The 11,228-nt window shown below is 33.9% G+C and overlaps 1 protein-coding gene across 1 annotated transcript; it reads right to left on the bottom strand.

The window, feature by feature from the left end:
* Nucleotides 1-1,242: 1,242 nt before the first annotated feature.
* LOC114397627 (ATP-dependent 6-phosphofructokinase 5, chloroplastic-like) lies at nt 1,243-9,696 on the bottom strand. Its single transcript, XM_028359762.1, has 13 exons — nt 9,095-9,696; nt 7,923-8,013; nt 7,326-7,399; nt 5,686-5,797; nt 5,123-5,218; nt 4,901-5,002; nt 4,700-4,774; nt 4,317-4,457; nt 4,101-4,217; nt 3,915-4,019; nt 3,716-3,796; nt 2,351-2,479; nt 1,243-1,760 (listed from the first exon to the last, which is right to left on the bottom strand). Exons 1-13 carry the CDS (start codon nt 9,406-9,408, stop codon nt 1,593-1,595), a joined length of 1,605 nt encoding a protein of 534 aa, XP_028215563.1. The 5' UTR covers nt 9,409-9,696; the 3' UTR covers nt 1,243-1,592.
* Nucleotides 9,697-11,228: the final 1,532 nt, after the last annotated feature.

Below are 11,228 nucleotides of genomic sequence, written 5' to 3'. Positions count from 1 at the left end.
TTTGACTACAACCAGACCCATGAGTACTTGTTGAACTTGGTTGATTGGTGGTGACACTAGAGTAGACAAAAAAGAAGATGTTTTACAAAGCTGCTACAATCAGCTTCAAAACTTGGGGGGCATATATACTACTCGAACTTCGCAAACCTCCGTACTCAGTGGCTGACCGAGTAATCTACTCAGTATTTAGAGAACTTGACCAATATAATTAAGGCAAGAGGAAAGCTTTATCTTGCACCAGAATGATAGAGATATCTTCTAAAACCAAAATTTATCAGGAAAGATAAACATAGAATCACATATTTTCCTATTTACATTATCTTATGAGGAAAATTGAGATTTTATAATTCAATTTTCAAGGTTCAGATAAACCAACTCTTATTCCAACCTAGTTTAAGATACCTGCTCTTGCCTTGGAATAACTTGTTTGGATTATCAATCTTGGAATGCATTTTCATAGCAATTTAGAATAACTATACTATTTATTTTTTTTTTAACTTTTCTCTCTCCTCATTTTCTCTATAACACATCACATACAATACCGAGCAACGATTTGTCTCCTTACTTCCAGCAATTGAAGACGACAAAGCATCATTTGGCTCCTCCTCCTAGGTGATGTTCGACCAATAGTTTGATTTGTCACTAATCTTTGACTCTCTTCATAAGCAGTTTGGTTCATCGATGATCTTCAAGTCTCTTCGTCAATGGTTTGATTCAATACTAATCATTGACAGTTTGGAATCTCCAAAAGAGAACGGGGAGACATTCGCTAGAGGGTTGGAGTTTCAGTAAGAAAGATTCATTCAAGAGAAGCATGCGATGGATGAGCAATGAAAGGTTAAGAGCAAGATACATGTTCTGTCAAGATGAAAACAAAGACTTAAGAATATTAAATATTCCACCTAGTTTAGTAGAATTTCAAATTCTAAATTTTACATAGAATTGAAATGCTTAGAAATTCTTCAAATTGTGGTTTCAGAGTATCCAAACGGAGCATTTTTCATTGAGCGGTAATTAAAATACCATGAAAAATTACATTACCAGCATAAAATGCCTGATCCAAACACCGGTATGAGTGTCAGTGTAATTTACTAAATTGTTCTCTTCTCACCAAGGCACCAACCATGACGAGTGCCAAAATATCCTTAAAAATGCTTTGCAAATAACCTTGCACAATTTAGCCACAAAATTCATCCCAGAGTCTGCAATTATTAACGTGCAATCCAGTATTCAAGGCGTGAATTTCAAACACAACAGTTCATCTGCTAATTTACTCATTAAATTTGGGCCATTTGACCCCTAACATCGGTTAAATAATGTTACAACTTACAAATCGATCAAAATGAAGCACGTAGTGCTTGGTGATTCCTCTAAAGTATAATATGAATGCAATTGACAGGACTTGAAACTGCCATGCTATACAAATAACCAATTTTTCAAATAAGGAGGAAATGTCATCCTTAATATTATTTTCACATATACCTGTTCAACAAATTGGCCAGACATAGTTTGAAGCTTTCTTCCTATGATATATGCTTTTTGGTAACCTGAATTTCCAAGCCTCTTGAATTTATTGGAAAAAGGGTAAATTATCAGATGAAATCGGGTTGACCTGTTGAAGTTAAGCAACGATGCCACATTCGACTGTTGGGGTCCACCAACCTAGGATGGGATATCACTTCGGGGATGGGAAAGTAAACATAGTGGGTGTTACATAAACCTACTGTAATGCCACTATATCCTGCAAACGCACCATGAACCTGCAATGCAAAAGCTGTGGATCAGTATCAGATAGAAAGTAACCGAAATCTTCTGAAATTCACATACAGGTAAGTATTGGGCGCTAGAGGAATTGTATTTATATTCTATGGTCATATATGTTATCCAATAATCAAAAACTACAGAAAACACCAAATGGACGCTTCACTAGCAAGATATCTGAAACACAGTCATTAGTCCTCAGTAGACATCTTATTTTGAACCATATTTTCCAGCTTGGACCCCTGATGCTCTGAAATTTCAGTAATATTTACATGATTTCATGTCTTAGAAACAAAGTAAACCAATTAGGAACTTAGATTGATATTTAAATTCTTAACATTAAATTGAGTGAAGCATAACATGATCTGTAACTTGACCTGGAAAGTGTTAGCAGTTAAAATGTTGATATAAAAATCTGACAAACTAATAAACTGCCGTTGTACATGTGCACTAACAGGGAAAGAGGGAAGCCACTATAAGTTGGCTAGCAGCAAGGGGTTTAGATAGCTTGCAGAAGATTATACACATTCAAACCTAACTGCAGTAATTGGATCAACAATAAAAAGCGAAGAGAGAGAGAGTGACTAACAGCATTTTGTCCAAGTACAGTGCATAGAATTCCATCTGATGCATTTGCTCGAATTGCACGGATCATATAAGTTGGATCAATATATTTCACATCAGCATGAACACCAATCTCCTTGAAATATTTTTTGGTCTGCAATATAATAGTTTTCAGCATAAAATATGTGGTAAAATAAAAATTCTAAATGAAGACAGGTCTGCAATATAATAGTTTTCAGCATAAAATATGTGGTAAAATAAAAATTCTAAATGAAGGCAGCTATCTACATTACAAAAGAACTCAATATATTTGTTCACCATGATAGAAATACAATCATAGTACAGTACGCAGCATAAACCATACTAACAAACGGTAGACATCACACCTAAAATTGCAGTTGAAATCACTTATTGTTAACAGAAACAAAGTAGGGAAGCAGCTAAAGATCAGAAATTTAAAAGAGCACACATTATTAAAAATTAAAATATTGAAAGGTTAAAGTATTTTATGCCTCAATCATTTCAAAATGAACTCATAAATAAACTTTCTATTTTGGCCAATGCATAGCCAACAGGATGTATAGGAAAAGCATAAAAGCATTATCATAACCTGTTTTATGTCATGTCAGAACATCTAAAGCTTTGACAATAAGATGTGTTTTAAGGAAACTTATCCAAAAACTATTATGCTTAAGATCAAAGAGCTGATTTTTCAGAAATAGTAACACTCTTAAGCAGCTATCATCATCACAGACCACTGGAAAGATATTAAGTTGTCACATTGCTACTTTCATGGAGATATAAGGTTAGCCTAGTAGTGAAGGGAGAAGGGAAGGGGGGAGAGGTCGCGGGTTCGAATCCCCTGCTAACAAAAACTAACAATACTAACATTTGCCGATAAAAAAAAAAAAAAAGCATTGCTACTTTCATAAACAGAATAACAGATTTACATATTTGTTGGCTTAAAATGTGGAAAGTTCTGTTTTCAAGTCGCCCAAAACCTCCCTCCTTTTACAAATAGCATGATTGGATGATCCTCAATTTCATGGATTTCATTTCTAACTGTATCGAGATTGGCTTCAAATTGAATATGAATATTTACAAAATAATGTTATAGTTCTGATGCAGTCAAAGACCAAAATCACAAAAATAGTCATAGATTGATAATTTAAAATACACATTAGTTAATTATGTTCAGAAATTAAAAGTTAGATATTCTAAATAGACTGAGAAAGTGTCACATTAATTTGATAGTAATTTTAGCCAGTTTAGATGTTCATTCTTTGTTTCAAAATTTACTGGGTATAACAAATTAAAAAATATATACTCTTTCTATCATCAGTTATCAACCCATTTAGATTATTGTATGCCCCATAAACATAGCACAAACCTCTTGTTGAATATATACACCAATATCTCCAAATACAACATTTCCTGATGCATCTGTAGCATTAGTCTTTTGGAGTAAATTCTGCAAAAGAATCAGTTAGCAAGTTCAAGTTTCTATGTCTGAATGTAAAATTCAGTAATGTTTTTGGGTGATCATGCTAATTTGGTAATATGATATTTGATTATATCAACTAAATCACCTGTCCAGCTCCCTCTGCCACACAGACTACAGCTGATCCCTTCGTTTCTAAAAGGTACTTGAGATGACTCAATACTCCATGAGGTCCATGTAAATTGAAAGGTACCTTCAACCCATGTCAAAACTTGTATAAGTTTATCAGTATAACAGAAAACAAGACCATCCAACTAAATTTTATCTTAGATACCTCAGGAATCAGGCATATGTCAACCTGTCCACTAGACAGGGATGCTTGCATTGCTATGAATCCACTGCTACGGCCCATCAATTTCACAACCCCAATTCCATGATATGCACTATGTGCCTATAAGGGAAGAAGTGTAAATATTTTAATATATACTGTCAGTACTGACAAGAAACTATCAATGAACTGAGTCAACATGACTCAGAATAAGTAATATACCTCAATGTAGGCAGAGTTTATTGCTCTTTGTGCTTCTTCAACAGCAGTATCAAACCCAAAAGTTTTGTCCATCAATAAAATATCATTGTCTATAGTTTTGGGCACACCAATTACAGATACCTTCAGGCGTCTTTTGCGGCACTACAGGAAAAAAAAAATCTGTAATTGAGAAGCCTAAAAATTAAAACACCATCTAAGAATTTCTAAACAGCCTACAATATCACACATAATTCACATTTCAAATAATAATATTATTGTGCAGCTTAATATCAACACTGAAATATACAAAAACCAATAAAGGAACAGTAAGTGAAGTCAATTCGAAAATTGACTTTGGATCACAAATAACCAATTAAGTGATAAAAGGTTTAAGGATTGACAACCTCATGGTGAATTGCATTGGCACCAGCATGTGTGCCATTTCCACCCAATACAAAAAGCATGTTGATCCCTCTTTTCTGTAATCAATAATATTCATATTGGAGAATATCAGTCTCAAAAATTAGCACCTGTATCGAAAAAAACCTTAAAGTTGTCTGTGAAATCATAAATCGGTTTGTTAATAGATTAAGTCAATCAACCACCTCCAGACTGTCCACAATATCACTGACTCCAGGTCCTCCTCGTGAAACTCCCAACAGGCTTCCACCAGAAAGATGAATATTCTGCACTACTTTTCTAGACAACTGCAAATGAAAGCCCAATATAGTTAAGAGTCATTAGGAAGAACTTATGTGCTACAGACTGTACCTTTAGATGAATCTTCTGTTACACCAAAATCAGCAAGGAGGGAAAAATGAGATTACCGGCACTTCTGTCAATTCTTTGTCAGAAAATCCCCGATAACCAAAAGGAATCCCCACGATGTTTTTTACACCATATATTTCAAGGGTGATTACAATCTGCTGGACATTCATTATTGAAGCCATTAAACAGAGAAACAATATAGTGACCAAAATAACTAGAACTAACTTTACAAAAGGGAGTTGAAATCGGAACATCTTACACTATATGATATAACAGTACTTGGAATTTTATACATAAATACATAGGAGAGGGGAAGCTTATAATATATTTAAGACACACTAAGATGAAAGCAAAGAATATATTTAAGGTCAATTAGTCAATTGCTTAGGCATGAGCATTTTATTGCCCAGAAAATTTAGAGAAGATTAAATAGTAACATGTGTAAGACACACTAAGATGAAAGCAAAGAATATATTTCAGGTCAAGCAGTCAGGACTCGAATATAAATTAAAATGTTACATTAATTCTTCACTAGCTTAATTTCAAGAGCACCAGCTGGGCTTCACTATAATCAAAAGAAAAGGTTAAAACTGTGTGAAAGGCAATCTAATCACAAACTAACCTGTCTGATGACATCATTAAGACCAGGGCAGAGCCCTCCACAAGTAACAATTGCTGCCTTTACTTCTTCTGGCTTATAGTATATCTTTTCACGAGGCCCAGCTCGATGAACCCTAAAAGGATTTCAGAACTACTTAGCATATATGTTAATATTAGGGAACTACATTGTATACAACACAAAGATGTACTCAAATATTGAAACCATAAACTAGAAGTAAAACAACTATTTGGTAATCCAGAGTATAAAAAAAGGTAATTGTTACTGGAGAAGCGTTAAAGTGATTGCAATTTTCGCATCCTAATGTCCAACAAATTTTGTACATTTTCAAACCTTTATTTGATTTAACAAATTGTGTATCAAATTTTCAGGTGTCTATAAATCAAATTCATATCGTTTGTGCTATTTCTCTTGGTAACCTTAAATGCTAAAACAAGATAAATGCATTTGTGAAGCAGTCAGATCTCAGTATTTCCTGTTATCATATAAAAAAAGAACCGCATAGTTTTATACATTAATAATAAGATTAGGCAACCTTTCCGATAAAAACTTGATTTGAGATATCTTTACATTAGTAAACTATGCTTTGGTGTGTAATCAACAGGTTAGACGTTGGAGTAAAACAGAGTATACAGAATGCAATTTCTGTAAGATGCCAGTCAGCAATATATCGGAGGCGAAAAGTGGAGATCACATCAAGCCAAAAGTTGCAGATATAAATTACAAAGTGAAGGGAAGATTGATGGGGATGTCATACATGGAATTCAAGTTGAGAGAATGGAATGGAGAACTACTAACTCAAAGGTAAACCCCATTGAATATCTATATGGACGGTTGCACTCTATGGTAGTGAATGTCGGGCAATGAAGTGCCAACAAATGCAAACAAGTGTATCAGAAATGATAATGCAGAGGTTAATGAGTCTAGGTACAAGAAATATAGGTTTAAGAACATACCATTGAGAAAATTAGAGAAACAACTATTTAGGAGGTTGTGAAAACTAGCCTAAGTCAGTTTGGCTCGTAAGAAGAGGACCAATGGTGGCTCAAATGAGAAAAGGTGGATCAAATTAAAGATAATCCAATAAGACCAAAGGAAACAGTAGAAGAAATCATTATAAAAGGACCTTGATATAAGATGTTAAGAAAATTTTGGTTGTTCATAGAGCCTAATACAACATATTCATTCATATAGCTAACATCTCCTAGTGAGATAAGGGATAGTTGTATCTGGACAATACTAAATAATAGTAAAATTTGAACAATTGGTTATACCAAAAAAAAAAAAATTGAACAATTGAGGGGTGTATGGAACTCTAGTCAAACATACAAGAAATTATCACAGGTTAAGTGTAAACCTAATGGCAATCAGCAGGCATATCGATATGGATTTAACCATCAAAATCATGGTCATGATGTCCTGCTAGAAAGGGACATTGAATTCTAAAAGCCCTAAATTTTCTCTTAATTTTAGTGAAACTTTCAGAAGAAGCATTTTAGTATGATTAAGTTTTCAGTATTGAACACTTCCAACTCCTGTCCAGCATTTAATTCACAAACCAATCGAACACTCATGTGACTGACTGGAATCTGTTTAATCAATGACTATACTCAAGTTTAAAATTTGTGAATTAAATGCGTTACCATTGTTCCACCCAAGTACAATCAGGATCAATGCACTCAGCACCAGCAGATGTAGGTGATGAATAGTATATTGTCTGAAAGAGCAAAGCAAACAGAAAATTAACATCCTGCATCAACTTCTATTTTTTGAACTTGAATGAATGAAAGCGTCAATCAATATCCAACTGTAGCATTTGAATGTAATTCAATTGCATACACTCTCAACGGACAACAACATATCAATGCAAGGACAATAAAAAATGCATAAACTGTATAATAGTAGTCCAAGTGAGCAAGGTGACAGCTCTTTTGATAGCAAAGGAAAACAACTTTTCAAAACAGCCAACCAGGAAGCACCACTTAAGGTCACAATTCATGCTAGTCAAAATAGTAGTCATAATATCATAAAATGCACCCACATAAAGAGCTAATAAGATCACAAATACATGAAAAAAACACAAAAAGCCCAACTATCATAAACAAAGAAAATAAACAGAAAAATGAAAGGCCAACAAGACTGTAGCTCAATTGATACAGGCCCAAATTAGCAACAGCAGTTGATTAATCTAACACTTCTCAGTGAATTTAATTACCAGGGATGAATAAAAACCGTCATACCTTAAGAAGCACTCTGTCATTGTTATTAATATATCCATGCCACTCCTCATCCAAAGAATAATGGCCAGGAAAGTCTCTATCAATCGGAGTTCTGTCACAAGACAAAAAATATTAACAAACAGCACAGCCCTAACAGTATGTTCAGATAAGAGGAAAGAAAATAAAGAAAAAAGACAAATAATGATGCATTTTCTTTTGGTTTGATTTAACACAAAATTAAAAAGAAAAAACCAGTTACGGCAATTCTTCCGTTCTGATGGTCTCATGTCTTAAGCCGGCTTTATATTAGTACCAGCTTAGGATGATCTTTATACATCCCTAGTCTGGATTTACCCAGAACAATTGCCCCCAATTGCCCCCGAGCCGATATTGCTTTGAAGAAGTAATGTTAACTTTACAAGTAAAATGAAGATTTACCCAGAACAGTTGTCCAGTTGTCCCTGAGCCTATATTGCTTTGGAGAAGCAATGTTGGCTTTACAAGTAAAATGAAGATTTACCCCGGAACAATAAGGACTTGTTTTGTTTGGCTATCTTTTCACTTCTTGGTTCTAAAAATTGTTTTTTGAAACAATTCTGCACCAATCAGCGATTAGTTTCCTATCCAAAATCTATTAAGCCTTAAAAACTATTTTCAAAATAAGTATTTTAAAAACCACAAAACGTAAACAGCCGGAGATATTTTCTCATCTTTTATTTTCACAATGTTCAGGTTTCCCCGATTCCATACTTTCCTCTGAGCCTTGCACCACCCACCGCCAGGAAACCTTGAATTTAGTTGCATTTTCAGTTGTATTTTGAAAACCGAACAGCTTTAAAAATTGCTAACTAAAATAATTTTACACTATTCGGTAACCAATTTCTAACATAAAATTTATTAAGTTTTGAAAATTGTTTTCTCATCTACGGAATCTAGATTAGTTGGTTGGACATGAGTTGTTGTAAACTCTATGGTACTTGAATTCGATTCTTACTGTTAAAAAAGAAAAACCTTCTGTTTTCATTTTATTCAACGTTTCCCTCAATTATGTTCTTTGGCCTGTGCCTTACACCACCCTCCGCCACTAACCTTGTGGAGTTGCATTTTTAACAAAAACTAAAAAAACTCTCTTCCCAGTTTTGTTTCCGCAGTACCAAACAGAGGGTAAAAGGAAACTAGACCTACCAACCAACCTCATTTTGAGACAAAACGTGGACGGAATCGGAGGAGCATTTGGGAAAATGTCGGTGAGATGGGGGAGTCTGAAACGTGCTTCCCAATCTTCCTGGAACTTGATTTTCCAATCAGGGTCGCTGAAATCTACGGAGGCGGCGGAAGCGGTGCTACTTCTGCTGCTATGCTCGGCAAAGACACCAACTTTCTTGGCGACTCTGGTGGGTGGCAGTGAGAGAAGACGCGAATTGGAGTGGGAGATTGGGAATCCGAGGGAGCGTGTAGACGGTAGGTGAGGAAGAGTTGTGGTGATCACGTGCGAGATGGAACCCATCAAAGAGAAATCTGTGTTGTGTGAAGAATGAAGAATCTGAGACCTGTGAGAGAGTGATGGAAGTTGAAAATGCAGGAACAGGAGGAGGAAGCAATCGTAATTAAAAATCGGTCGGAGGGAACGAGGAAAGAGAGGTGGAGACAAGGGAGCTTGGTTGGATTTGACCTAAGAAACACGGAGGAGAGGAGGAGAGGAGGGGACAGTGGCAATTGTTGTCAAACAGTTGCTGGACCTTGCAAGTGTTAGAAAACTACAAAGCCGTCTACTTCTTTCTAACATGAAAAAAGAAAGTTTGACATCAGTCTTTTCTTACGTGCAGTTTTTAATATCTCAAATATTTGACGTTTTTATATTATTATTTAATATTTATTTATTTTAATTAATTATCTCAATTTTTTTTAGTTTTATTATCTATAGTTAGTCGTTTTTGTTAAGTAATCATATAACAAGTGGAGTATCAAGTCATCAGGTCTTATCATAGACACTTCATTGTATGTCAACATTTTCAATGACGTGACAATAACATATCGGTAGTGACAAGATGTGATGACATGACATTCTGTTTATTACGCCTTCACTTAACGAAAGATAAGAAAAATTAATGAAAATAGGTGATAAAATGAAATTAAAATTTTTTCTCGTAAGTATTTGACAAAAAATGAGTTTTTGGTAATAACCTGAAAACGACCTATTTTTTTATGTGCTAAAAATATATTTAAGCCAATCGGAAAAAATAATTTTTTAGTTAATAAATGATAAGGAACAATTTTATCAAAATAAATAATTTAATTTTAGATAAAATGATAAATTTTATTATTTAATTGAAAATAAAAATAAAAATGGTAATAATAAATTTAAATTATGTTTAAAAACAAATCTTATAAGTCATTAAGAAAAAATTATTTCTCAAAGACTTTTATTTGATCAAATATTTGTAAAATTGTCAAAAAAATTAAAAACTAATTAAAATAACTTGATGAACATATATGTAATTTACTTTTATATAGATTAAGAAATTTATACTATTTATTTTTTAAAGATAATTCCTCATTCAAAATAAGAAATATATTAAATTAATAAGATATTTTTTTATTGGTAGGAATAAAAAAAAATACTATTTGAAATTTATACTAACTCACCTATCAATTTATCATGTTTAATCAACTGAACTAGATAACACTAAAGATGAAATTAAAGAGTTAAGATGCATACATTTGACAAAGCTAAAAGAGAATCCAACAAGATCAAATGGTGAGATATATATTTTGGGTCCAGAGAATAGTGGAGGAAGAGTGGGGGAAGATATAACATGTTACATGTTTACATTAGTCATATATTAAATAATCTTTTCATACCTAAAAAATAGATCGTTTTCAGACTACTACCTAAAAATTCATTTTTTGTCAAATACCTACCTGAAAAAATTTTCAGTTTCATTTTACTGTCTATCGACGGAGTGTCATGTCATCATGTCAATCTGATGTAGCTTCATGTGGAGCTTGTAGGCCTTGGATCTTCTTCATCAATGGAGATAGAGTCCTTTGCTTCTTGAAGTTCAATGGCAACAGAATGGAGAAGAAAGAAAGATGATTGGAGACGCCACTTCAAGTAGACGATGAGTCAAGAAGAAGTTCACCACCATAGGAAGCCATAGATAAGAGTTTGAAGGTAGGAGAATATGAGTGGAGGGAGAAGGAGAGAAGGAGCACAAAATTTTGTGCCTCAAAAGATGTCTGAACTTTGAAGTGTAATTCTCAAATGATCAAAGTTGAAAAAAATGCACACAAGGTTTGAGAAGTGAAAATGAGAATGGGGTAATT

The sequence above is a fragment of the Glycine soja genome, chromosome 18 (genome assembly GCF_004193775.1).
Source record: "Glycine soja cultivar W05 chromosome 18, ASM419377v2, whole genome shotgun sequence".
Taxonomy (NCBI): domain Eukaryota; kingdom Viridiplantae; phylum Streptophyta; class Magnoliopsida; order Fabales; family Fabaceae; genus Glycine; species Glycine soja.
This window is presented reverse-complemented; position numbering and strand designations above follow the sequence as displayed.

Excerpts from the sequence above, each read along its gene's own strand:
- LOC114397627 (XM_028359762.1), bottom strand. The coding sequence starts at position 9,408 with ATGGGTTCCATCTCGCACGTGATCACCACAACTCTTCCTCACCTACCG. Across the intron at positions 5,219-5,685 it reads TTAATGATGTCATCAGACAG|ATTGTAATCACCCTTGAAAT; the intron begins GTTAGTTTGTGA and ends AATGTCCAGCAG. Across the intron at positions 3,797-3,914 it reads TGGCAGAGGGAGCTGGACAG|AATTTACTCCAAAAGACTAA; the intron begins GTGATTTAGTTG and ends ATTCTTTTGCAG.